The sequence below is a fragment of the Capricornis sumatraensis genome, chromosome 2 (assembly GCF_032405125.1).
Source record: "Capricornis sumatraensis isolate serow.1 chromosome 2, serow.2, whole genome shotgun sequence".
Taxonomy (NCBI): domain Eukaryota; kingdom Metazoa; phylum Chordata; class Mammalia; order Artiodactyla; family Bovidae; genus Capricornis; species Capricornis sumatraensis.
This window is the reverse complement of record NC_091070.1, coordinates 115,942,087-115,969,101: the sequence shown is the minus strand read 5'-3', so window position 1 is coordinate 115,969,101 and position 27,015 is coordinate 115,942,087. Positions and strand designations below refer to the sequence as shown.

At 47.5% G+C, this 27,015-nt stretch overlaps 1 protein-coding gene across 7 annotated transcripts; it reads left to right on the top strand.

Moving 5' to 3' along the window:
* The first annotated feature begins 2 nt into the window (after positions 1-2).
* On the top strand, positions 3-26,892 carry PMF1 (polyamine modulated factor 1). 7 transcript variants are annotated; one of them, XR_011144424.1, is made up of 5 exons: positions 3-163; positions 22,053-22,158; positions 23,183-23,280; positions 24,732-24,866; positions 26,463-26,892. XR_011144424.1 is itself a non-coding variant. In XM_068964845.1 (5 exons), the coding sequence occupies exons 1-5, from the start codon at positions 3-5 to the stop codon at positions 26,514-26,516; spliced, it is 615 nt and encodes a 204-aa protein (XP_068820946.1). In that variant the 3' UTR covers positions 26,517-26,892. The 7 variants fall into 7 exon arrangements, 5 of the variants coding, with proteins under 5 accessions (XP_068820946.1, XP_068820945.1, XP_068820948.1 ...); XR_011144423.1 differs by having other exon boundaries at positions 23,180-23,280; XM_068964845.1 differs by having other exon boundaries at positions 24,671-24,866.
* The last annotated feature ends 123 nt before the right edge of the window (positions 26,893-27,015 follow it).

The following is a 27,015-nucleotide window of genomic DNA, read 5'->3' as shown; positions in this document are numbered from 1 at the left end:
ACATGGCCGAAGCGAGCAGCGTCAACGTAGGCAGCGGCTGTGAAGACAAAGGGCCCGAGGAATTGTCTCAGGAATCTGCGCGCCCCGGCACTATCATTTCGAGGGTGAAGCTTTTCGACACCATGGTGGACACCTTCCTCCAGAAGTTGGTCGCTGCCGGGAGGTAAGGTAGAGGAAGTGAGGCTGAGTGTAAAATCTCGTTGTGGATTGTTGTCCACTGGAATCTAAACCTCGCGAGATCAGGACGGCCCGTGATAGGAGGGTTGGAGCAAAGAGCTGAGTCGCGTGGATGTTGGGGGGAGGCGCGGTTATTGGTTATTTTGCAAACGCAGGTTCGGTGGAGCAGAGCTTAGGACTTCTAGCTGCTCCTTTCTCCAGTAAACCTGGTTTTGATTATAGGTGGTTGGAAGGAACGTTACAGGCTTTCGAATTAGATTTAGGGTTCAAATCATGGCCCAACTTAAAATGAAAAAGATGTAGCTGCTCTGTGCTTCTGTTCAGCGTGAATAAAATAGCAACAATAGTACCTTTCTCATAGGGTCTTTCCGAGATTTAAATGAGTAAATAGTCGTAAGGGTTTTAGAACAGTGCCGGGCACGTAGAAAGCATTAGAATTGTAGAATTTATTATGAAAATAGTAATACGTTCTTCACTGGGTGGGTGTGAGGACTGAATGTCTTACAATAGAAAGAAACGATTCCGGTCTACTGTCTATGAACAGTATTCTAACAATGTTACTGACGTGGGTTACTGAGCACTTGAAACAATAAGAAATTGGTAAGAGGAGAAATTCAGGCAAGCATTTATTGAGACTTGTGGTGCAGCAGGAGGGCTTGGAAAAAAGTTGTAGTAGGAGTCCTTGCTGGTTTTCCTGTGGGAGAGGCAGCTGGTCCCTTAAATGCGGAGAGGACAGGGGTGGATCCATTGGTCCAGCTTGGAGCGGAGGCTTAAGTGTTCTGCCTACCCCTTCAGCGGTGCTGCGTGCCGGGATCATGGGCAGTACCCAGCTTTTACTTCCAACAGCCCAGAATTAACAGCTGGCTTTTTGGTCTTTTTGTGTCTCATTCATAACTTGCCATTAAGTGTGCGTGTATGTGGTCAGTTTTAGTTCCTTATGGTTTCTTTGTGTTCTGCTGTTTGAGGAGACTTCTTCCCAGGTGCAAGCATCGCAGCAAAGGGACCCAGGTCCCAGCCTGTCACAGCAGTATTGGACACTTTAACGGGCGAGTTTCGTCCATGGTCCCATACCCCAGAACATTAGTGCTGAAACACTGTTACCGGAACCTTCAGGGGTTTGACCACAGCCTGTTCTCCATCCACCCTCTCAGCCTGTCACAGCAGTATTGGACACTTTAACGGGCGAGTTTCGTCCATGGTCCCATACCCCAGAACATTAGTGCTGAAACACTGTTACCGGAACCTTCAGGGGTTTAACCACAGCCTGTTCTCCATCCGCCCTCTATGTCCCCACTACCTCTGTTCTTTGACCTGGTCAAGACTCTCATCTTCTGATGTCCTTCCTAGTTGTAGGACTTTGTATCCTACAGAGACCTTAGGATCCATCTCATCACTCATTGATTCACTTAGCAAATATTTAAGTGCCTGTGCCAGACACTGTGTCAGGCGCTGGGGGTACAATAAAACAAGGCCGCTGTCTTGGAGCTTGCCTTCAACATGTGGAGATGTGAAGTAAGCAAAATCATCACGGAGCTTGGTAAGGCAATGCAGAGGCAGCTTGGGGGAAAGGGAAACATTGGATAAGATAGGGATTCCACTCTGAGAAAGTGAAATGGATCGGAAACTTGAAGAATGAGAGGGAACCAGCCTTTTGAAGAACTAGAGGAACAGCTTGTGCAAAGGCCTGGAAATGGTCAGGGCATTCTAGGAAGTAGCAGAATGAGAGTAAAATGAGAGGAGGCTGGAGAGGCAGGGGGTAGGCTTACTAAGCAGGGCTCAGTTTCCATAGTAATAACTTTGATAAATAATTTATAATCATTTTTACGGACCATTCATGACACACCATCATTATATGTCCAGGCAAGCTCTGTTATTGATCAATTGATTGGCTTTCTCTTGCTCATTCTTGCCCTTCTCGCCCCTGCCCATAGGCCCTGTTCTCCATTAGCTGTTTGTCCTCCATTTTTTTCATGTATTCATGTGCAGATATTTACTGGACATCTCTAGTGTCTCAGGCTCTGTGTTAGGAACTGGAAATACTGCAGCGCTGAAGATAGGAAGGTCCCTGCTCTTATGGAATAGACTTTCTTGTGCCATAAAGAAAAATAAATCAGCGAAAAGGAATAGAGAGCAATAGGGATGGGTCTGGTTTAGTGTAAGTGCAAGGACCTGACATTTGAATAAGTTTGCGCCCTTGTAAAGTGTGTTGTTTTGTCTGTAAATTTATCTAGGTTTTAAGTTTATATGAATCATAATCGTGCTGCGTGTCTTTTGTTTTTAAGATAGAACCATAGACTGTAAATGCAGGTGGTTCATAGCTTCTCAGTGCTGTTTATCATTTCACGATGCACGTACGTCCAGCACTTGCCCATTCCCAGTCATGAACTCTTGATTGCTTCCAACTCCCTTCTCCACAGATTATGCCAGGGTACCTCCCCTCACAGACTGGTGCTAGAATTTCTTTGAGGTGTACAGTGGAGTGAAATCAGTGGATCCAAGGGTTTACATCCACCTATGTTTTGTCAGATTGCTTTCCGGAAAAGCTCTTCCTCTATTCACCATTCTAATGTTTGCCATTCTGAAGGTGTGCAAAGGGTATTTCATTATTATTTTAATTTGCACATTTTTAATTCCTTATAAGGTGTGGGCAATTCCTTGTATACCTCATTAGTCATTTGACTTCCTTTTCTGAGAACTGCCTACTTATTTCCTGTAATTTTTTCTTTTTTTTTTACTTTTTAAAAAATTGTTTTTTTTATCTTATTGATTTGCTGGAGTTCCCAGTATGGTCTAGATAGCAATCCTTTTGTCAGTTTTAGACTGAAGAGGAAATAGCTATCTCTATGAGATATTAGCTTTGTGTATCGTGTCCTTTGAGTAACAGAAATCCTTAATTAAATTAGAATTGCAGATTTTAATCGTTTACACTTTACCCCAGGAAAATGAGGCAGAAAGAGAAATGTAGTCATCCCAGGGGGCCTTCTCCCAAGCTATGTGGATACTCATGACTCTACTCAGCCTTTGCACTAACTCCACATCCCTCAAACAGTCCTAATAAATTGTTAGGTGTCACCTAATCAATTTGCATTTTAAACCCCTCAATTTTCATGTAAGCCATGTGTTTAATCTTTTGGCCTGTGCTTATGGTATCTTGCTTATAGAGGCTATACCCACACCCAGATCACAAGGGTGATAGGCCGTGTTTTCTTCTCTTGGCTGTTTTATCATTTCACTCTTTCAGTCTGTGATCTGTGTGATCACAGGTGTAAAATGGTAGCTTCAGTTACTCTTACTTTTTTTTTAGTGTTCCCAGTCATTGCCAACTAAGCAGTTCATTCATCTCCGTTGCTTTATGGAGCCCCTTTTACTACATGGCAAGCCCCTCTGCATATTGTGCCCCTGGGTCTCTCTTCTGTCTCACTGATCTATTTGCCTCTCTTTGTGCCAGTGCATATGGGTTCTGCAGTTTTGGGTACATATTTTTGGCAAATTAAGGAAGTCCCTGTCTCATTCTAGTTTTCTGAGAATTATTAAGAAGATCACGATTAGGGGTTGAACTTTATCAGATGTTTTCTTCCTCAGGAAGATCTTGTCATTTTTCTTCAGTTTGTTAATGTTTATGATCTACATTGGTAGATTTTAGGGACGTTAAACTGTCTCTGCATTCTTGGAATAAATCTTGAATATGATGTATTTAAAATGTATAGTTGGATTTAGTTAGATCAATGTTTATAAGCTCTTGGAAGCAACAGTTAGAACTGGACATGGAACAACAGACTGGTTCCAAATCAGGAAAGGAGTACATCAAGGCTGTATACTGTAGCCCTGTTTATTCAACTTATATGCAGAGTACACCATGCGAAACGCCAGGCTGGAGGAAGCACAAGCTGGAATCAAGATTGCAGATGATAACACCCTTATGGCAGAAAGTGAAGAAGAACTAAAGAGCCTCTTGGTGAAAGTGAAAGAGGAGAGTGAAAAAGTTGGCTTAAAGCTCAACATTCAGAAAACAAAGATCATGGCATCTGGTCCCATCACTTCATGGGAAATAGATGGGGAAACAGTGGAACAGTGGAAACAGTGGCAGACTTTATTTTTGGGGGCTCCAAAATCGCTGCAGATGGTGACTGCAGCCATGAAATTAAAAGATGCTTACTCTTTGGAAGGAAAGTTACGACCAGCCTAGACAGCATATTCAAAAGCAGAGACATTACTTTGCCCACAAAGGTCCGTCTAGTCAAGGCTATGGTTTTTCCAGTGGTCATGTGTGGATGTGAGAGCTGGACTATAAAGAAAGCTGAGCACCGAAGAATTGATGCTTTAGAATTGTGGTGTTGGAGAAGACTCTTGAGAGTCCCTTGGACTGCAGGGAGATCTAACCAGTCCATCCTAAAGGAGATCAGTCCTTAATATTCATTGGAAGAACTGGTGCTGAAGCTGAAACTCCAATACTTTGGCCACCTGATGCAAAGAGCTGACTCATTGGAAAAGACCCTGATGCTGGGAAAGATTGAGGACAGGAGGAGAAGGGGACAACAGAGGATAAGATGGTGGGATGGCATCACCAACTCAATAGACATGGGTTTGGGTGGACTCCGGGAGTTGGTGATGGACAGGGAGGCCTGGTGTGCTGCGGTTCATGGGGTTGCAAAGATTCAGACACGACTGAGCGACTGAAGTGAACGGAAGTAAAATGAGACTATAGTTTCTTTTTTTTTTTTACACCATCCTTATCAGCTTATAGAATCAAAGATATATTAGCCACATATATTCCTCTCCTGGAATGGTTTATATGAAATCAGGATTACCTATGCTTCAAACGGTTGAAAGAGCTCATTTATGCCTGAAGCTTTCTGGGTTGTTGAGGCCTGCCAGTATTATGTTAAGCAGCAGTGATGCAGTGGGCATCTTTGGTTGTGTCCATAAAGTGTCTGGGCAGTGTTTGTTGCAGATTTTTGGTGTTACTGTTTCTTTAATGACTACAAATCTGTTTAGATGTTATTTCTTCTTAAGACAGATTTACCATATTACAGGTTCCCCCTCCCCCCGAAATTTTGTCTCTTGAACTATTTTAAATGATTTAATTTTCATTATTTCCTCTTTTTCCAGTACATGCTGTTTCTTTGTTTTTGACTTTATGTAGCCGGAGTTCTTATTCATCTTTTTAAAGAATTAGCCTTTAAAAATTTTTTCCTGTGTTTTGAGGTTATATCTTGTGTCTTTATCTTTGGAATCTATCCTTATCTTAATTTTTAAAATTAGATTTATTTTATTAGTCTCCTCCCAATTTTTTTTTTTTTGGTTGCAAGTTGCAGGTTCTCAGTTTCCACGCCAGGGATTAAACCCAGGCCATGGCAGTGAAAGCCCACCACGGAATTCCCTGAAGTTCTTGAGTTGACCATTTAACTCTTCTTTTTCAGTCTTTTGTCTCCTGCAAAGTGTGTTTAAAACTGTACATTTTCATGTAATCACTGCTTTCTAATATTTTCAAGTCTTTGTTTAAGTTGAGATTTATTTCATACGCCGTAAAATTCGCCCTTCACTGTGTGCAGTTGGTATACTTACAAAGTTGTGTTACCTTCACCACTCTAATTCCAGAACATTCTCATCACCCCAGAAACTTTGTACTGTTTAGCTGTCACTTCCCATTTCTCACCCCAGTCTCCTAGCTCCTGATAATCGTTATCTACTTTCTGTTTCTATGGATTTGCCTTTTCTGGACATTTCATTTAAGTGGAACCATACATTGTGTCGTCTTGTGTGTCCGGCTTCTTACACATAGCGTGATGATTTTAGGGTTCATCTGTGTTATGACATGTATCAGTATTTCATTCCTTTTTATGACTGAATAATAATTCCAGTGTATGGTATATCATATTTTATTTACCCATTCATCAGTTGATAGATGTTTGGAATTGTTTTTACTTTTTTGTCTATTGTGAATAATGCTGTTATCAACATCTGTGAACAGATGTTATCAGTTCTTTTGGGGATATTCCTAGAAGTGAAAATGGCAGATTGTATAGTAACTCTATTTTTAACTTTTTCAGCAGTTCCCAAGCTATTTTCCAAAGCAAGTGTACCATTTTACATTTACTCCAGCAGTTGATGGCGGGTTCTGATTTCTCCACATTCTCACCAATACTGGTTAGGTCTGTCTTTTTTATTATAGCCAGTAGTCATCCTCGTGGGTGTAAGTTGGTATGTCATAGTGGCTTGGATTTGCCTTTTCCTAATGATTAATGATGCTGAGCATGTTTCATGTGCTTATTGACCTTTGGATATCTTCTTTGAAGACATGTCTGTTCAGATTCCTTGCTCATTTTTTAATTGGGTTATTTGTCTTTTTACTGTTAGCTGGTAAGAATTCTAATTTTGAGAAATCCAGTTTAGATTCAGTCAATTCAGTCACTCAATCACGTCTGACTTTGCAACCCCATGGACTACAGCATGCCAGGCTTCCCTGTCCACCATCAACTGCCAGAGCTTGCTCAAACTCATGTCCGTTGAGTCTATGATACCATCAACCATCTCATCCTCTGTCGCCCCCTTCTCCCCCTGCCTTCAGTCTTTCCCAGCATCAGAATCTTTTCCAGTGAGTCAGTTCTTCGCATCAGGTGGCCAAAGTATTGGAGCTTCAGCTTCAGCATCAGTCCTTCCACTGAATATTCAGGACTGATTTCCTTTAGGATAGACTGGTTGGATCTCCTTGCAGTCCAAGGGACTCTCAAGAATCTTCTCCAACACCACAGTTCTAAAGCATCAATTCTTCGGCACTCAGCTTTCTTTATGGTCCAACTCTCACATCCATACATGACTACTGGAAAAACCATAGCTTTGACTAGATGGACCTTTGTCGGTAAAGTAATGTCTCTGCTTTTTAATTGGAGAAGGCAGTGGCAACCCACTCCAGTACTCTTCCCTGGAAAATCCCATGGACGGAGGAGCCTGGTGGGCTGCCATCTGTGGGGTCGCACAGAGTTGGACACAACTGACGTGACTTAGCAGCAGCAGCAGCTGCTTTTTAATATGCTGTCTGTCTAGGTTGGTCATAGCTTTTCTTCCAAGGAGCAAGTGTCTTTTAATTTTATGGCTGCGATCACCATCTGCATTGATTTTGGAGCTCAAGAAAATACAGTCTGTCACGGTTTCCATTGTTTCCCCATCTGTTTGCCATGATGAAGTGATGGGACCAGATGCCATGATCTTAGTTTTTTTAATGTTGAGTTTCATAGCCAGCGTTTTCACTCTCCTCTTTCACTTTCATCAAGAAGTTCTTCAGTTCCTCTTCGCTTTCTATCATAAAGGTGGTGTCATCTGTATATCTCAGGTTATTGATATTTCTCCCGGCGATCTTGATTCCAGCTTGTGCTTCATCCAGCCCAGTATTTCGCATAATGTACTCTGCATATAAGTTAAATAAGCAGGGTGACACTATACAGCCTTGACGTACTCCTTTTCCGATTTGGAACCAGTCTATTGTTCCATGTCCAGTTCTAACCATTGCTTCTTGACCTATGTACAGATTTCTGAGGAGGCAGGTCAGGTGGTCATGTATTCCCACCTCTTAAAGAATTTTCCACAGTTTGTTGTGATCCACACAGTCAAAGGCTTTGGCGTAGTCAATAAAGCAGAAGTAGAAGCTTTTCTGGAATTCTCTTGCTTTTTTTATGATCCAGCAGATATTTGCTATTTGATCTCTGCTTCCTCTGCCTTCTCTAAATCCAGCTTGAACATCTGGAAGTTCTTGGTTCACATACTGTTGAATCCTCGCTTGGAGAGTTTTGAGCATTACTTTGCTAGTGTGTGAGATGAGTGCAGTTGTATGGTAGTTTGAACATTCTTTGGCATCGCCTTTCTTAAGGATTGAAATGAAAAATCCCAAATTGGATTGAAAGTCCTGTGGCTACTGCTGAGTTTTCCAAATTTGCTGGCATATTGAGTGCAGCACTTTCACAGCATCATAATTCAGGATTTGAAATAGCTCCACTGAAATCCCATTACCTCCACTAGCTTTGTCTGTAGTGATGCTTCCTAAGGCCCACTTGACTTCACACTCCAGGATGTCTGGCCCTAGGTGGGTGAACATGCCATCGTGGTTATCTGGGTCTTTGAGATATTTTTTGTACAGTTCTGTGTATTCGTGCCACCTTTTCTTAATATCTTCTGCATCTGTTAGATCCATAACTTTCTGTCCTTGCTTGTGCCCATCTTTGGATGAAATGTTCCCTTGGTATGTCTAATTTTCTTGAAGAGATCTCTAGTCTTTCCCATTCTATTGTTTTCCTCTATTTCTTTGCATTGATCGCTGAGGAAGGCTTTCTTATCTCACCTTGCTGTTCTTTGGAACTTTGCATTCAGATGGGTGTACCTTTCCTTTTCTCCTTTGTCTTTCACTTCTCTTCTTTTCTCAGCTATTTGTAAGGCCTCCTCAGACAACCATTTTGCCTTTTTGCATTTCTTTCTCTTGGGGATCGTCTTGATCACTGCCTCCTGTGCAGTGTCACGGATCTCTGTCCATAGTTCTTCAGGCCGTCTATCAGATCTAATCCCTTGAATCTATTTCTCACTTCCACTGTATAATTGTAAGGGATTTGATTTAGGTCATACCTGAATGGTCTAGTCGCTTTCCCTGCTTTCTTCAATTTAAGTCTGAATTTGGCAATAAGGAGTGCCACAGTCAGCTCCTGGTCTTGTTTTTGCTGACTGTATAGAGCTTCTCCATCTTTGGCTGCAAAGAATATAATCAGTCTGATTTGGGTATTGACCATCTGGTGATGTCCATGTGTAGAGTCATCTCTTGTGTTGTTGGAAGAGGGTGTTTGCTATGACCAGTGTGTTCTTTTGGCAAAACTCTGTTAGCCTTTGCCCTGCTTTGTTTTGTACTCCAAGGCCAAACTTGCCTGTTACTCCAGGTATCTCTTGACTTCCTGCTTTTGCATTCCAGTCCCTTATGCTGAAAAGGACATCTTTTTTGGTGTTAGTTTTAAAAGGTCTTATAGATCTTCAGAGAACCGTTCAACTTCAGCTTCTTTGGCATTAGCGGTTGGGGCATAGACTTGGATAACTGTGATGCTGAATGGTTTGCTTTGGAAATGAACAGAGATCATTCTGTCATTTTTGAGATTGCACCCAAGTACTGCATTTTGGACTCTTGTTGACTATGATGGCTACTCCATTTCTTCTAAGGGATTCTTGCCCACAGTAGTAGATATAATGGTCATCTGGATTAAATTTGCTCATTCCAGCCCATTTTAGTTCACTGATTCCTAAAATGTCCATGTTCACTCTTGCCATCTCCTGTTTGATCAGTTTCAATTTACCTTGATTCATGGACCTATCATTGCAGGTTCCAATGCAATGTTCTTTACAGCACCAGACTTTACTTCTATCGCCAGTCGCGTCCACAGTTGCATTTAGATTATTTATTTATTAACATTTATTTAGATTTAAAATTGCAAAGAATTTTTTCTTTGGTTGCTTGAGCTTTTAGTGTCATCTAAGAAACCATTGCCGGGAGAAATATCAATAACCTCAGATATGCAGATGACACCACCTTTATGGCAGAAAGTGAAGAGGAACTAAAAAGCCTCTTGATGAAAGTGAAAGAGGAGAGTGAAGAAGTTGCCTTAAAGCTCAACATTCAGAAAATGAAGATCATGGCATCTGGTCCCATCGCTTCATGGGAAATACATGGGGAAACAGTGTCAGACTTTACAGAATTGATGCTTTTGAACTGTGGTGTTGGAGAAAACTCTTGAGAGTCCCTTGGACTGTAAGGAGGTCCCGCCAGTCCATCCTAAAGGAGATCAGTCCTGGGTGTTCATTGGAAGGACTGATGGTGAAGCTGAAACCCCAATACTTTGGCCACCTCATGCGAAGAGTTGACTCATTGGAAAAGACCTTGATGCTGGGAGGGATTGGGGGCAGGAGGAGAAGGGGAAGACAGAGGATGAGATAGCTGGATGGCATCACCATCTTGTGGACATGAGTTTGAGGAGACTCCGGGAGTTGGTGATGGACAGGGAGACCTGGCGTGCTGCGATTCATGGGGTCGCAAAGAGTCGGACACGACTGAGTGAACTGAACTGAACTGAAGAAACCATTGTGTAATTCAAGATCATAAAGCTTTATACGTGTATTTTCTTATATGACTTTTATAGTTTTAACTCTGACATTTTGGTCTTTAACCCATTTTGAGGTAGTTTTTGTATGGTATGAGAAAGAGATCCAATTTCATTTTTTGACATATAGACATTGTCATTTAATTTTATGTACTTTGTAATTTTCCTTATCATTTCCTCTGTAACCCAGTGATTATTTAGTAGTATGTTATTTGGCTCCCAGGCATGTAATTCTTAAAGAGTTATCCTTCTGTTGTAATTTCTAATTTTATCACGTTGTGGTGAAACAACAGTTTGTGTGATGCTGATTTTGTGGGAATTTTTGACATTCTGACTCTATGGCTATGTCTATGGGCAGTTTTTGTGAATGTTCCATGTATACTTGAAAAGAGCATATAGTTTCTGTTTCCTGGGTATAGAATTCTATTTTATTTATTAGTTTGAGCTTTTAAATTTTACTGTCAAAGTATTTTAGTTATTCCCTGGTGGTCTAGTGGTTAGGACTCCACTTCCACTGCCTGAGGCCCAGGTTCCTTGATCCCTGGTCTGGGAACTAAGATCCCACATGCCACAAGATGTGGCCTACATGTGTGTGCATGCGTGCGTGTGTGTGTGTGTGTATGGAGAGAGAATATGCTCATTTTAAAAATGGTCTTGATTGTGCCATTCATTTCATCTTAAAAATCTCTCATCACAAAACAATAAAATTCTGTAAAGCAATTATCCTTCAGTTAAAAAATAAATAAATTTTAAAAATGCATTAAAAAATTAAGAAAAGAAAAAATCTCTCATCACAGTTGTTTGTATCTATTTTTTCCCATTGTTTGTCTTTGTTACATTATATATAGAGGTTATTATTTTCTGTTAGATGCAAGAGAGTTTATTCTAAGAGAAATGGAAAGTCATTGATGTTTTTAAGGCATGACTGATCCTTTTGTGTGTGTGTGTGTATTTAGGAGATGGGTCTCCATGGGCTTAAAAATCTATTTGTTTGTAATGCTCTGAATACAGTGATTGATCTTTCAAAGGTACTCTGACTGCTGTGCAGGATATTAATAGATTGTTGGTAGGATTACCGTAAGGTCTTTCTAGGCTTCTACACTCTGATTTTTTTTTTGCAACCTCAACCCATATCATGACAAATACATTTAAAAAGCATCGAGTATCTTGACTGAGGTGATGGTTATGCGAGGTTTCACATGTGGTAAAGATACACAAATACAAACAAATGTGTGTCTAACGGTTGAAATCTGAATGAGTTCTGTAGATGGTACCAGGTTAGCGTCTTGGTTTTGATATTGTACTATGGTTGCATAAGATGTTAACATTGGGGAGAGTACATTTCTTTGCAGCTTCCTCTAATATTACTATTTCAAAATAAAATTGTCAAAAAATTTACATCATAAAATAAAAAGTACAAAAAATATCCGTGCAGCATGTTCAGTAGAAAATAGTTGAAAACCACCAAAAATGTTCCACATTTGAAGGATGGTGGTTATGTAAGTATAATAACTGTCTAATAAGATGCTATTGAGGGCAGTCCAGTGGTTGAGACTCCATGCTTCCACTGCCTGGGGTGTGCAGGTTTGATCCCTGGTCGGGGAACTAAGATCTCCTATGCCACATGACTATGGGGTTATATTTTGAATAATACTTATGGAAAAAATGACCATGTTATAATGGTAAGTTTAAAAATTAGGTTATGTCATGGGGAGAAAAGTGTCTGTATCCCATATGAAATATAATTTGTATCTAGTCATATTAAAATTGTAGTTGACTAGTTGATCTGTTATATTTTTTATTACTCTAAGATGACAATTATCAGGTCAGTGTTGAGCTTTTTTACTTTTGAAGCTGTTCCCATTATTTTTGAGTCTAAATCATCTTGTCTGCCCTACTTGTCAGGTCACGGTCCTGAGCCTGGGATGCTGACTGCATGGTTGGGGCTGAAAAGGTCCAGATAAAGTGTAGATGAGAGAGGTGGGTGGATGTGAGCCAATAAGAGATAGAATCGGATTGGATTGGAAGGAAAGGTGAGGGGGAGGGGACCTCCAGGAGGGTGCTGACTCTTCATGATGGTGATTGAGTGCAGGTTCACCATCTACTGAGACGAGGAAGAAATACTCGCCCATGAGTTGGGGGAGAGAAATGAGTCTGGGGTTGGAGATCAAGACCTCTATTTGGATAGGTTCAGTTGGAGGTGCAAGGCAGCCACACTTGTGTATCTCAGCTCCTTTGCCCCCTCATCCTTCCAACCCACCAGCTGTGAAACCCACCTTCAGGATCCTGTCTGCACTCCTCTGGCCCTGCACTCAACCTCTGAGCAGCTGTGGAGTCTCACCCATGGTGGAAAATGGTGCTTCCACACAGTCATGTTCTTGGAATTCATCTGGGCCCTCAGAGAGCTCATTATCCTCATGTCTCCAGTCAGCTCTCTTCCCCTTCTCCACAGAAGTATTACTATTTAAAGTCTTTATCCTGTCCCTCAGGCCCTGCTACCTCTACACGCTCAGTGAAAACGGCCTCAACACCTGGTTCACAGAGAGAATAGAGACACCAGGCAAGGAGCTCAGACATCTGAAAACTCGGCCGAGACGCCTGGTCTTGCCTCCTCCTAGCTCCCTCCCCTTTACACCCCAGTGTCCTCCCCTTTACACCCCAGGCTGTGACTTCGGGGCTCTGCCTTCCCAGCTTCTAGTTCTCCATCTCCAGTTTTTTCCCTCAGCTTAGGGGAGTTTGACACCATTCTCCTAAAACCTTCCTTTCAAGGTCAAGAATAACTCTTTGTTGTTAAATACTTTGGACTTTTTTTTCATCTTTAAATGTACTTGCTCTCCTTGTAGCATTTGACACTGTTGACCACTTCTCTGTCCTTGAAATTCCTCCCTTGGCTTCCGACACCATTCTCTGCCCCTCGCCTCACTGGCTGCTCCTTCCTGGGCTCTTCTTCGTCCACTTGTCCCTTAAATGTGGGAGCATTGCCCTTCTCCTGCTTCACCTGCACGTGTGCAGATCACAGCTCGTCTGACATCTTGCTGTGCTGGAAGCCCTTCAGTGGCTGTTCATCGCTCCATACCGTGGCTTTCAAGGCCCCGCGTGTTCTAGCCCCTGCCTGCCTCTTGTTCCCCTCTGCAGCTATACTTGGTCATCCTAACCTTCTCATTCCCTAGACTGTCAAGAGCTTTCCTGCCTCAGGCTGTTTGCACTTGATGTTTGCTCTGCCAGAAATGGTTTCCTTGATCTTCTCTAAAGCCGCCTTTCTCCCCTAGTTATTCTTTATCACGACACCTTATTTTATACCTTTGTAAAGACTTATCACAGCATGTTGTTCTGCTGTCTGTTTGTGGTCTGTCTTCCCCACATGAAATGTAAGATCCTTGAATCTTATCTGTCTTATTCATCACTCTCTGCTCATTGCTTATTATGGTGCCTGGCACATAGTAAACATTCAATAAATAGCTTTGGAATAAGTGAGGATTCTCAAGCCACATCTGTCTCCCGAGCTTCAGGCCTCTGTCTCTAACAGTCTACGACTAGAAATCTCCACTTGGTGTCCCACAGAACCACCACGTTCAGCAAAACAGGATTTCTCTTCCCTCTGTGGTCCCCAAATTGGTTGAAAATACCACCATCTACTCATTCTCTAGGCCAGAGATTTGGGATTCCTCACTGACCCCTTGCTTCCAGTCAGCCACCGTACCCTGTTGGTTTCAGCCTCTCTCCTCAATCTCCTCTCCATCGTGATGCAAATGCTTCAGTCCAGGCCCTCACTGTCTCTCATAGAATTGTGGCACCAGCTTCCAAAATGGCCCTCCATCCTCAATCTTGCTCCCTCCCTCCAGTCTATGGCTCAGATTTGAGCATGTCCTTCTGCTTATAATGTCGAATTGGCTCAGGACTGCTCAGCTCCTTAGCTTAGTGTAAAGGCCATTCACGCCTTGGCCCTTCCCATCTCTCCAGCCATGGTCAGGGCCGTGGGTGTGCAGCAGGGCACACTTGGTGTGCAAACACACGCACGTAAATTCTTAGGCGTTGAGAGCTGCTGCTGTCCCGTACCCTTGCCGCCCGCTCTTTCCACTTGCTTTTCTTCATTGTTAGAACACCCTTCCCCTCATTCAGTTAAGTAGGAACTGACAGCTGGCTTCCACGTAGAAAGGGCTCAACAAATGTCATGTATGAATACAGCCTTTTAAGATGTGTCCAAATGCTTGACCCTCTCCCGAGTCACTGAAAGTCCTCAGTCCCAAAGACCAAGGACTTATGCAGAGGACAGGAATCTCTGCATAGTAAAAGCTGGCCTGTTCACATGTCAGTTAGCCTAAGGGATATTTTAAACTGCAGATTGGATTTCCCTACAACTCGTATTTTTCCATCCATGTTAGCTTGACCAGAGGGGCAGATTACATGATACACTCCAGAGTGACTGGAAGATACTGGCCTTGCTGGGCTGTCAGATCTCGCAGACCCACACCCCCGTCTTCCGTTAGGGTGTCTTCCTGTCACTGGATCATGAGGCAGAGACGTCCGAATCTGTCCTCTCTCAGGCTTCAGGACGTAGAAATGTGGCCCCGCTGGAGCTTATCATATGCGACCTCCCCTTGTCTTCTGAAAACGAAGGGTTCTTCTCTGTCCATACAGCCTCCTGGACCTTCTGAGAAACAGCTGTTTTCCTGTTTAGCTAAAGCAAGTATGTGAGGTTTGCTGTGTTTTGTTATAAATCAGGGCCCGCCGAGAGAGGCAGTTGCTTAGAGTTGGTGTTGGTGGGGCCCCGGTTGAAGTTAGCACCGTTGGGGGGAACGCCCCATCTGCCGCAGGTACCCACGGCCCCCAGCAGCGGTGCCACGAGTGGTGTCCATCCCGGGGGCACTGAGGGAGTGAGAGGTGACCGACCGGCCCAGTGCCTGTCCGGGTCCCGTCTTCCTGCCCGACACGTGCTACGGAGGGTGGTTTGTAGAAACTGACTTGAAGCCTGTGTCTGACAGGGGCCAAGGAAGGAGAGCTAACTGCATATGTGCGTGAACTGGTGGAGATTTAAACGCATGGCAGCGACTGTTGGTGTTCATAGGAAGCAGTGCTTCACAGGAAAAAGAGTGGTTTGATATTTAAAATATTCTGATTAAGCAAGTGCTTCAGAAATATCTCACGCTCTTCGAATGTGCAGATGATGCGTGCGGCTGGCAGCGGCTAGTTTCTGAAGTGTGGTTGTGACTCACCAGACTGTGGTGTGCGGCTTCAGCCCATCGTGCTGATTGTCTGCTCTTCGTGTGTTCCCAGATCACCCATCTCACTCCGTCCTTGCTATGTCAGCCTTGCTCGAGTCAGCCGTCAGCTCAGCTGTGCCTCCTTAGTCCCCCCTCCCAGCAGCCAGAGGGGGTTTCTAACATACAGATCTGATCTTGTCCCACCCCTGCCCAAAGCCCCCTCTTCCAGCTCTTCCTATCATGATACGGTGTAGACTTTGTGTGTCTGACCCACCAGCCTGCAGACTGTGTGTCTTGGAGGCCAAGGACACCTGACCCAGAGCTGATGGCTCCACCGTGTCCCAGCTCTGTGACCTTGGGCAGACTCCTCTCTGCCTCAGCGTCTGCATCTGAAAAATGGGCATGGTGAGAATAGACCCTTCCTCAGTTATCATGAGGACTAAGTGCGTTGCTTCGCATAGAGGGCTTGGAACAGTGCCTGGCTCAGGCGGTGCCCCGAGCGTGTTTCTCGTCACGGCATCTGCACCCCCAGGCGTGCGTACACTCTGATCTTCACGCTGCTGCCGGGCCTTCTGTCCTTCCCTCACTGACTCCTGCTGCTCTCGGACACTTCTTCCTCCAGGGAACCCTGTGGTTGGTCACATCATTTGCAGATGTTTTCTCCCACTTCGTAGGCTGTCTTTTCATTTCATTTCTGATTTCCTTTGCCGTGCGAAATCTTCTAAGTTGGATTAGGTTCCATTTGTTTATTTTTGCTTTTATTTCTGTTGCCTTTGGAGACTGACCTAAGAAAACATTGGTATGATTTATGTCAGAGAAGGTTTCGCCTGTGTTCTGTATTAGGAGTTATTTGGTGTTAGGTCTTATATCCAAGTCCTTAAGCCATTTTTAGTGTATTTTTGTGTATAGTGTGAGCAGATGTTCTAGCTGGATTTACATGCAGCTAACTGACCTCTTACTTTCATCAGGGAACACTTCTGGTTCTTATTCCCTCTTCCTTTCTCAGTCCTGAGGCTGAAAAGGGTGAGGGGGAAAGACCAAGCAGCGAAATATTTCTTTCTTTTCTTTTCTTTCTTTCTTTTTTTTTTTTTTCATTTTAGAGAAACATTTCTTAATAAAGCAGGGCGGCTGTACAGGTGGCGGGTGGCGGGTGGAGAGCATGGGTTTCTGTGACAATGCTCCCCAGCTTCTGTATATTTGTACTGGTCTGTCTTCACCCTCCATGCCTTTATTGAGCGAAAACGCCAGTTCTCACCCGCCCTCTGGTGGACAGTCTGTGGAACAGGCAGGCAGCAAGCGGGTCACCGTGAAGGACGAGGCCACACCAGGTTTCTTTAGCACTGCTGCTGCTGCTAAGTCGCTTCAGTCGTGTCCGACTCTGTGCGACCCCATAGACGGCAGCCCACCAGGCTCCCCCGTCCCTGGGATTCTCCAGGCGAGAACACTGGAGTGGGTGGCCATTTCCTTCTCCATCTAGTACACATGGTTACTTGTCTGTGCCTCTGTCTTTCCATTCCTGCACAATTTATCTGTGTCTGTAAACTGACAGATTGACTAGCCACCAGAGTTTGATTCTGGCCTTAAATATTTTAAGTTAAACATGTGTGAAAACTCAGTTTACAGTGAGGTTGTTTGGTTTTGTTTTGTTTTATATTTGGAAGCACTGAGTTTTAGTTGCAGCATGCAGGATCTAGTTCCCTGACCAGAGATCGAACCCAGGCCCCCATTAGAGATGTGGAATCTTAACCCCTGGACCACCAGAGAAGTCCTTGCAATGAATTTTTAGTGCTGTGAATGCCATGCTTTTTCGATGAGTTCAAGAACAGTGATGGTGTCTCAGATATTGGATAATAAGAGAAAAAAACAGGTTAAAATCAGTTAGTGTGTAGTCATCTCTGTTTTGAAATTCAGTAAATGCAGTTTTGAACAGTTACTTTCAGCACTGTTCACGATAGCCAGGACATGGAAGCAACCTCAGGCTCCATCGATAGAGAAATGAGTAAAGAAGACGCGGCACACGTGTACAGTGGGATACTGCTCAGCCACAGAAAGAAACAGAATCGGGTCACTTGGAGAGGTATCGATGGACCTAGAATCTGCTGTACAGAACGGGGTTTAAGCCAGAAAGAGGAAAACAAATATCATATGTTAACGATATATGTGTTTTCTATGTATAGCCAGTGTGTATGAGGAATCTAGAAAAATGGTGCAGATACCTAGTTCCAAGGCAGGAGCAGAGACACAGACAGAGAGTGGACTCGTGGGCGCAGCAGCGGGTGGCGGGGGAGGAGAGGGTGGGATGAATTGGGAGATGGGGTTTGACGTGAATACACTGCCATGTATCAAACAGGCAGCTAGTGGGAACTTGCAGTGTAACCCAGGGAGCTCAGCTTGGTGGTCTGTGAGGACCTAGAGTGGTGGGGTGCGGCGGGGGTGGGAGGGGCGTCTAAGGGAGCAGGTACATGTGTAAACACAGCTGATTCACTTCTTACACAGCAGAAAGTAACAACATTGTAAAGCAGTTATACTCCAATAAGAAAATACTTTCATTGATGAAAAATGTGGCCATTTTTGTGGGACCACAGTGTAGCCTTTTCTTTGCAGTGGGGTCGGGTTCTTCCTGCACATGCAGTCGCAGTCAAGATGCTTTACTAAGCCCCTGCCTTTTTCAGACTTCCCAGCCCTGGGAAACAGTCACTGGCTGCGTTCTACACTTTTCAGGGGGTGGTGAGGACTGTTGCTTTGAAAATAGTAATAACAATTGAAGCTAACATGGAGCATTTCCCTGTACACTGTACTAAGTGTTTACATATTTAACCTCATTTAACCAGTAATCTTGTGACTTATGGATAGTTATTATCTCCGTTTGATGGAGATAGAGAGTGATGCTTATAAAGGTAAAGAAGTTGTCCAGGGTCACTCAGCTGATGAGTGGTAGAGGTAGGATGCGAGCCCAGGCAAAAGGACAGGCAGTCCTTAGAGCTGGTACATTCACCCGGCATAGACAGCTGGAGGGCCCCTTGTGTACTCTTGGGAGGCCAAGGCCAGAAGACCATTCCAGCACAGGGCACAGGAGGGCTTGGCAGAGAGGCTGATGGAGATGCTCTGTGGAGAGGGCGCCTCTGATCAAGCAGCCCAAGCCTTGGTACCCTAGGGTCCAGGGTAGGGGAGGTGGCTGGGAATGGACCATGTCTGAGGCCGCGCAGCCTGGGCCTCAGCTTAGTCGCACTCACCTGGTCTGCAGCTTGTCTTGAGTGCTGCTGTGTATTTAACACTGTTCTGGCTACCCTGGACATCCCAGTGCCATTATGGATGGCATCCCTATCCACAGAGATATTAGAATTTACGTGAAAAGATAAAAGTTGACACTTGGCGGGAGTGGCCGTGAACGTTTTCTAAAATGCATCATTTTTCCTATTTCTCTGTGAGTGTGTTTCTTCAGGAAATTTACAAGAGCATTCACAGTATTCCCAAGTCTGCACTGGCTCTCAAGAAAGGAATCCCTGGGGGCTGAGGGGAGAAGGCATTGCATGAAGAAGGTGGTCTGAAGATACAAGCTTCCAGTTATAAGATAAATCAGTACTAGGGACGCCACACAACTTGATGGCTACAGTTATCACTGCTGTATGGTATATGTGAAAGCTGTTTAAAAAGCAGATTCTACAAGTTCTCATAACAAGGAAAATCCAGTGTTCTTTTTTGTTTCTCTGTGTGTGCTTAGTCACTCAGTCATGTCCGACTCTTTGTGACCTCATGGACTGTAGCCCACCAGGCTCCTCTGTCTATGGGGATGCTCCAGGCAAGAATACTGGAGTGGCTTGCCATACCGTCCTCCGTGGAATCTTCCTAACCCAGGGATTGAGCCCAGGTCTCCCGCATTGCAGGCAGATTCTTTATCATCTGATCCACCAGGGAAGTCCTTTTTGTTTCGGAGATGGTGTATGTTTACTTACCATGGGAATCATTTACCAGTATCTATAAGTCATTATGCTGTACACTTTAAACTTACAGGGTGCTAGATGTCAATTATATCTCAGTGAAACTAAAAGAAAAGAAACCACTTTCCTCCCCACTTCCAGCCTGACTGTTCTCCCTCCACATCCTCGGAGCATGCTTTCTGTATTGTGTGTTTGTATCAGTGTGCGTGTTTCTGGGTCCGTCACTTTCACTGATCTTGCAGACCAGGAAGGGGACGCCAGAAGAGTTGACCAGCGGCACTGGTGAGCAGAATTATCCTACCCCTGCCCTGGGCCCTGTCTGCTGCCAGCCTGGGCTGAGAGCAGATGCACCCAGCTCAGATGCGCCAGGCGAGTGGGCTGGGAGGAGGAACAGGATCTCCCGTTTCTGAGCCAGACCCATTTCAAGCCACAATTACCCGGTCTCCATTCCAGCCGCGCTTTGTCAGGCGTCGTGTGTCCCTCCACATTCCTCCATGTAGCCGCAGACTGCGTGGCTCGTGGGGCCAGCGGCCAAACAACAGGATGTCTGGGGCTCTGCCGAGGGTGAAAGGACGTCTGTCATCTTTGTATCTGGTACCTTGGTTTTGCCCCCAAGGTGCGCGGATACCAAATGTGTACCCTCAAGAGGATGGGAGACGGTCGCCCGTAGCCAGAGGTGTGCTGGTAGATGCGTACAGCCAGCTCTCCAGAAATAAAGCCCTGGCTTGCAGGGTCTGCCCGCTTCCTAGGTGTGAATAAGCCTAGCAGCGTAGCATCTCTACATGCAGCAGAGGGGGGACGGGCAGTAGTGCTTCCACGGATGGGAGACCGTGGATGGAGTCGGCCTCCGGAGCAGAGGGAAATGTGCAGAGTGAGCAGTTAGCACCTTTGTGGGTTTTCTTGAAAAATGCTTACGTATGTATTTGGCTGTGCTGGATCTTAGTTGCAGCATGCAAGGTCTAGTTCCGTGACCAGGGACCAAACCCGGACCCCCTGCGCTGGGAGCGCAGAGTTTTAGCCACTGCACCGCCAGGAAAGCCCCAGTACCTTTGTTTTTAGTATAATCCATTGTGATCGTGCATAATTTAATTTTCAGTAATTACTGTGTTTAACAACTGCCTCACAGATCTCCTGGCAATATAGCGGTTGCCTCCTGCAGCCACTGGGAGCTGGCTCCGGCACACCACCGTGCCACTCTCTGCATCTGCCTCAGAGGGCTCTGTTCTGGTGGCAGGAATGGGCCAGGAGGCCCAGAGCCGTGAGAAAGGGAGGACCCAGCAGCGACGCCCTGGCTGTGGCGGGGCTTGCACACTGGGCTCCAGCTACCTAACGTCCTGTTTGTCCAGAGCCCCTAGCTGGCCCAGATGGCTGAGGACTATCTGAGCCCACAGTGAAGCCTCGGGGTGTGTTTCGGGATACCTCCTCAGCCACTTTTTGCAGGTCCCTTGACATTCCTTCATCAGAGAGGCCTTCACTGACCACCTCCACACTTAAAGGTGATCCCCACGGTGCACTCTCTGAGCCCCTAACTCCTGGCCCTTTTCCCTCCAAGCACTCTCCACTCGTAACCATCCCCATGTTCACATGTGAGTTTATGTACTTCCTGCCATCTCTTCCTCCACTGGAAGCACCAGGGGGGCCGTGCCAGCCTCACTGACCCGGAGCACCCAGCACAGAGCAGATGCTAAGAGAACACTTGGGGAGGGGAAGAGCCTGAGAGAGCAGGCAGGGACTGGTGGAGGGGGGAGAGGAAACAGCCATGAGAGTTCGTTTCAGTTACTTCAGTTCCTTTGTCCAAGAGGAGCCAGCCATAGGGAGTGTACTGGGCACCCTTTGACCTTTGCAGCTACAAGGAGTGTGTCAGCTGCCAGTGACAGAGCCCTGAGTTAAACGGCACAAACAATAAGAGAAATCCATTACCTCACTAACAAGAAGCCCCGAGGTAGGATGGCTCCAGCTTGATGTTTCCAGCAGTTTGATGATGTTCTGAGGCCCGGTTCTTTCCTTCTTCCTGCTCCGCCTCCTTAGGGTAGAAACTCTGCTCCCAGGCCAGGCCCCCATGGTTGCTGGGGGCTGGAACCTCACCTGGGTATAGTTAAGGCCCACAGAACGGGCATCAGCTCTTCCTGTGTGGCTCTTTCTAGGGGTAAGGAAACCTCTCCCAGCGTCCACATACCCTGTCCTAATGCAGCCCTGCAAGGGCACTGGAAGGACCAGAGATTCTCAAAGTGAGGGGCGCAGACCAGCAGCATCAGCATCGCCTGGGAGCTTGTTCAGAATGGGGGCGGGGCAGTGGTCTGAGTCTTCGTCAGCCCTCCTGGTGATTTGGTGCTTGGTAAGGTCGAGTTTAAGTACCGTGGCTGGCCCGATTGTGACCCACCCTTCAGAGGGGGACACCTGAACTCAGCCGGGGCTCTGCTGAGAGGAAGTGGGGAGACTGGAGGGGCTGAGCCATCCTCAGTGACCAGAGCTGCAGGTGAGACTCTGCCCCCACTGCCGTTAGCCAGAGTCATGAAGGAGACAAGGCCTCGAGCCCTGTGACGAGGGGCAGCGCTGCCCAGGCGCCAGCTGATGACTCTGAATCCAGCCTATGCCTTCTCTCCTCCCACCAGCTTCCAGAGGTTCACTGACTATTACAAGAGCTTCTACCAGCTGCAGCCTGAGATGACCCAGCGCATCCATGACAAGTTTGTAACTCAGCTGCAGACTTCTATCCAGGTGAGTGGCAAGAATCCCCGCAGGCACTCTTGGTTCGGGTCCTGTCTTCCAGGTCATCAGCCCTCCGAGGGCAGGGTGCCCTTGGCCCCCGTCTGCCCTCAGTCCCCAGGACTGTCCTCTGTGCCCAGGGGCTGCCGTGACCGCCTTCCCTTCCCTCCAGATGACGTGGGCGTCTCTAGTCTCCTTGTCCCATGCTGGAACGGTGGTCATAGTTGCTGTCCCACCTGACCTTGGGAGCTCAGCAAGGGCAGGCCTGGTTCTGCTTTCTGTTTCTCCAGCACCTGCTGCAAAGCCTGGCACAGAGGAGGCATTTAGCAAATGGTTGAATTCACGGGAACTGCATACTGGAGGGGCCACAGGAAAGGACAGGATTCCAATAACTCTCCCTGGGAAGTCTCAGTTCCATGCTGGCACCCTCCAGGATGGGCCTCGTTAAGCATCAGAACGTGTGTGTGCTGTCAGCCGGGGGCGCTCGGTGTACAGCCTTCAGAGATGATGGGCAGGAGGGGAGTATTGCTGCAGGCTCTTAAAATTTTTTTAACCATGCTGGGTCTTTGTTGCTGAGTGTGGGCTTTCTCTAGTTGTACAGAGTGGGAGCTACTCTCTCGTTGCGAGGCTCGGCTTCTCGCTGCAGTGGCTTCTCTTGTGGCAGAGCGCGGGCTTTGTGGCACACAGGCTTCTCAGTTGCAGCTCATGGGCTCCAAAGTACAGGCTCCGTAGTTGTAGCACGCAGGCTTAGCTGCCGTGTGGCATGTGGGGTCTTCCTGGACCGCGGATTGAACCGGCATCCCCTGCGTTGCCAGGCGGACTCTGACCCACGGGGCCGCCAGGGAAGCCCACGCAGGCTCTTACAGCGTTTTCTGTGTTGCGCTTCCGTGCTTACAGAAGTCACATGTGGGAAAGTTGGCATGCTTCTGTGAAGACAGAATCTAAGTCAGCCAGAATTCTACTAAGTGCCGTTAGTAGTTCAGCATATGGAATTGTCTAGTATCATTATAGCTCCTTCCTGTTCTCCCTCCAGGAGGAAATCTCTGAGATCAAAGCTGAGGGAAACCTGGAAGCTGTCCTGATTGCATTGGACGCGATTGTGGAAGAAAGCAAAGACCGCAAGGAGCCAGCCTGGTGAGAAGGGCGTTGCCTGCTCCCCTGGACACAGGCAGTCTCATAGGGAAAGAGGCAGCATTTCATCATCTTTTAAAAAAAAATTCCTTTTTATTTGACTGTGCTGGATCTTAGCTGCGCAGCATGTGGGATCGACTTTTGTGACCCGGGATGGAACCCAGGCTTCCACTGGCCCACCCGGGAAGTCCCAGCATTTCAGCATTTTGAAGGAGCTTTTCTGGTGGAACCACGTGCATGAGACTGTGGGCTCACGGCCCTTGAGAGGACCCTGTGACAGGGACAGGTGGAGAGGACCAACACCAGACAGTGCCCCAGCACAGAGAGACAAACGCATAGCCGCTCTGGGGAGGGAGAGCTGGGGGCAGACGCATGTTGAGGTGACTGGGATGAGAGAATCCTCCCAGGCAGCTGTTTCAGCACCCCCGTGGCCTGTGGGAGAGAGGGTAGAGGGAGGGTGGAGGGTAGTGGGATGAGGTGGAATAGAGACGTTTGGACTCTTAGGTCGATTAGTCTGGCCCAGGCATCTGGTTTTTATTCATTTGTTCATTCAACAAATACTTTAGGAGCATTTACTATACGCCCAGAACTATTTTTCATGCCAGAGGTTCGCCAGTGACTAAGACACGAGATTCTGGGGGCAGACCCACTGCCTGGCTGTCCTGGGCAGGAGGGAGCGGGGGCCCTGGGGACGGGAGTGCAGAGCTGAGGTCACCGAAGCCACAGCGGCTGGAGCTCCTGCCTCCGTTCCCTGCCTGAGCAGACTCCTAGGTCAGGAGGAGGGAAAACCGTTTTCGTGGTTTTCAATTTAATGCCTTATGATCTTTAGAACTGAAGAGAAGTACCTTTTATAACTGACAAAGGATTTTTAAAGAACCTACAGTTTCTTCTATGCCCCTGCCCATCAGAACTGACCCATCTCCTCCCTCTGGGCACTCAGAACCCCTATAATCTTGCCCTCTCAGGTCTGTCTTTCCTTATCTTCCCACGTTAGCCACCCATGGCCTCTTGGGGTCTGGGCCTGCTCTCGGGCCGCTCACAGTCTTGACAGCGGGGACGCCCCAGCAAGCCACATGGTCACAAGCACAGAGGAGAGGTGCCTCCAGCCCGGGAGGTGTAGAGCTGGGGAGAGTGCATGTGGATGAAAGGAGGAAGGCTAGGGTGCGGACTAGTGAGAAGGGAAGAGGTGGGTTCCTGGGAGCAGAAGCTGAGGGACAGGGGTCAGCGCTCCCTTCAGGAGCAGGAGCCATGCGATCGGGTTTGGGAGTGAGAGAGACCACAGGAGAGCCAGCTCAGCTCGAGGCTGAAGGTGGGCATGCCATCTGGGCTTGGAGGAGAGGCCTCACCCCACCACCTCCTCCTCCTCCCTGTCCCCCCCCTGCGCCCCCTGCAGGCGCCCCAGTGGGATCCCGGAGAAGGACCTGCGCAGCGCCATGGCGCCCTACTTGCTGCAGCAGCGGGGAGCCCTGCAGCGTCGTGTGCAGAAGCAGGAGGCCGAGAACAGGCAGCTGGCGGACGCTGTCCTAGCTGGGCGCAGGCAGCTGGAGGAGCTGCAGCTGCAGGCCCAGGCCCGGCAGCAGGCCTGGCAGGTGAGTGCCCTGGACCGGCCCTCAGTGCCCTGTGGCAGCTGAGGAGAGAATGGGCCCAGAGAGAGCAAGTGGTGTGCCCAGGGGCGGCTTCTCCCTGTCGTGGTCAGGGTCAACACTCCATAGCCATGGCGGCTCAACTCCACGTGACCACTGCCCGGCACCTTTACAGCATGTACTTTAGAACGACTTCTAGAGTGTCAGCATACCTACAACATAGCCTCCCTGTAACAAAAGCGTGTCCTGAAAGTGGCCCAGTCACTTGGAGCCAGGTTGGTAAACAAAGGGAAGGGTTGCTCAGGCTGGGTGGCACAGATAGCAGGTGTGGGGCAGAGTGATGAGGCGGTTTCCTTGCTGGCTCAAAGCACGGTCCCAAAGAGGGTTTCTAGTGTGGCTTGAACCATGGCCTGCCTTTGGGTTCTGTCCAGCTGATGTCTATCGTGGCCACTTGACAGCTCCCTTCCTGGGGCAAACCCTCCTGATCCTGAGCAGGATAGGTCCCCAGATCCATGGCTCTTGGGTTCCTTGGTCTTCTCCTCCCAAGACCAGTCAGGGGAACCTAAAGGCCGTGCCGCAGCCTCAGCATGGCACCGAGCCTGAGAGAGGCGGCGGCGGGAGAAGGGCTGTGTCCTGCTCTGCTTCCTCTTGTCTGCACTCCTCAGCCTCCTGCCCTGGGGCTGCACTGTCGTGCTGTGTAGTGGCCCAGGCCTGCCTGGTGGAGCCCAGGACGGGTAGCCGAGGCCCTCAGCCTGGTCTGCTCCTGGGCCGGGTTCCATGGCTCAGAGTTGTGTCTCGGGTGCTCTGACATTGCCACTCCATCACTGTGAGGCCAAAGGTCACTTCCCTGACGGGGCTCTGGCTTCCAAATTGGCCAAATAGTGATCCCCAGAGCCCTGCCAGCTGTGACATTCGGTACTTCTGCCGTAAGAGGAAGGAGGGCGCACCCTGCTCTTAGAGCCACACCTCTCCCGCCACAGGCGCAGATCCCAGCCATTGTCTGAAGTGGGTCAGGTGTGCTCAGCGCCGCGCCCTGTGTGAGCCCAGAGAGCCCCTTTTACTGCAATTTCCATGTCTAGTCCGGCTGAAGGCTTCCCCAGCGGCTCAGTGGTAAAGGCTTTGCCTGCAGAGCAGGAGGTGTGGGTTTGATCCTTGGGTTGGGCAGATCCCCTGGAGAAGGAAATAGCAACCCACTCCTGTAGTCTTGCCTGGAGATCCCTATGGACAGAAAAGCCCAGCAGGCTACAGTCCATGGGGTTGAAAAGAGTTGGATACAGCTTAGCAGCTAAACCATTAGCCCAGCTCAAAGTCCATTTAAGAAAGCATCTCTGCTAGCAATCTCCACTGAGGTCAGAGGGTCAGGGGGACACTTTAGGGACCTTTCTGAAGATCAGCTCTTCTCTGTGGAGGCCTCAAGCCTGCCATAAACACCTGCTGAGTGGGGTGGATTTCCTAACATGCCCTGCTGGGCCCGTGACATGAGTCACAGACGCCTTCCATATCGTCCTGCCGGAAACTCGGGCCTGGAGTCAAGGACAGTGGAGGAAAGGGGTGTGGGTTTTCTCATTTCCCAATCTGTCTGTTCTCTCTCATTGATGTCAGGCTCTACACAGAGAACAGAAGGAGCTGTTGGCCGTGCTAAAGGAGCCTGAGTGAGGAGGAGAGGGCCAGACCCAGGAGCAGAGGGCAGTCAAGGTCAAGGGCCTGTGGTCCAGGATGCTGGGCCTGAGTGAGCTGCGTGTGAGAACAGTCCCTCAGCAGTGATGGAATCTGCTGGAGAAGGAAGTGTCTCCATTGCTGTTGTACTTTGGGGCTCCTTGGCATCAGAAACATACACGACGTTCAGATTCCTCCTGTTTTCTCCTAACTTGAGGACTCTTGGCCAGCTTCCGCCGTGGAAGGCAGGCCCTGTGCTTCCTCTCGTATAGGTTTGGGCCAACCCGCCACCCTACCCCCCGACAGACACTGCCAGTTCCTGAGCCCGCCCTCGGACCTGGCTCAGGGACTCTGTTTCCAGTCTCCTGATTGCCCCCTTGCTGGCCAGCCCCAGGGGCCCTTGCCATGCTCTCCCCACATCCGCAAATAAACCTCCTCCACTACACTGTAATCTGTGAGGGTGCTGCTTCCGCCTGGGCCTCTCCCCAGACTCTCCAAG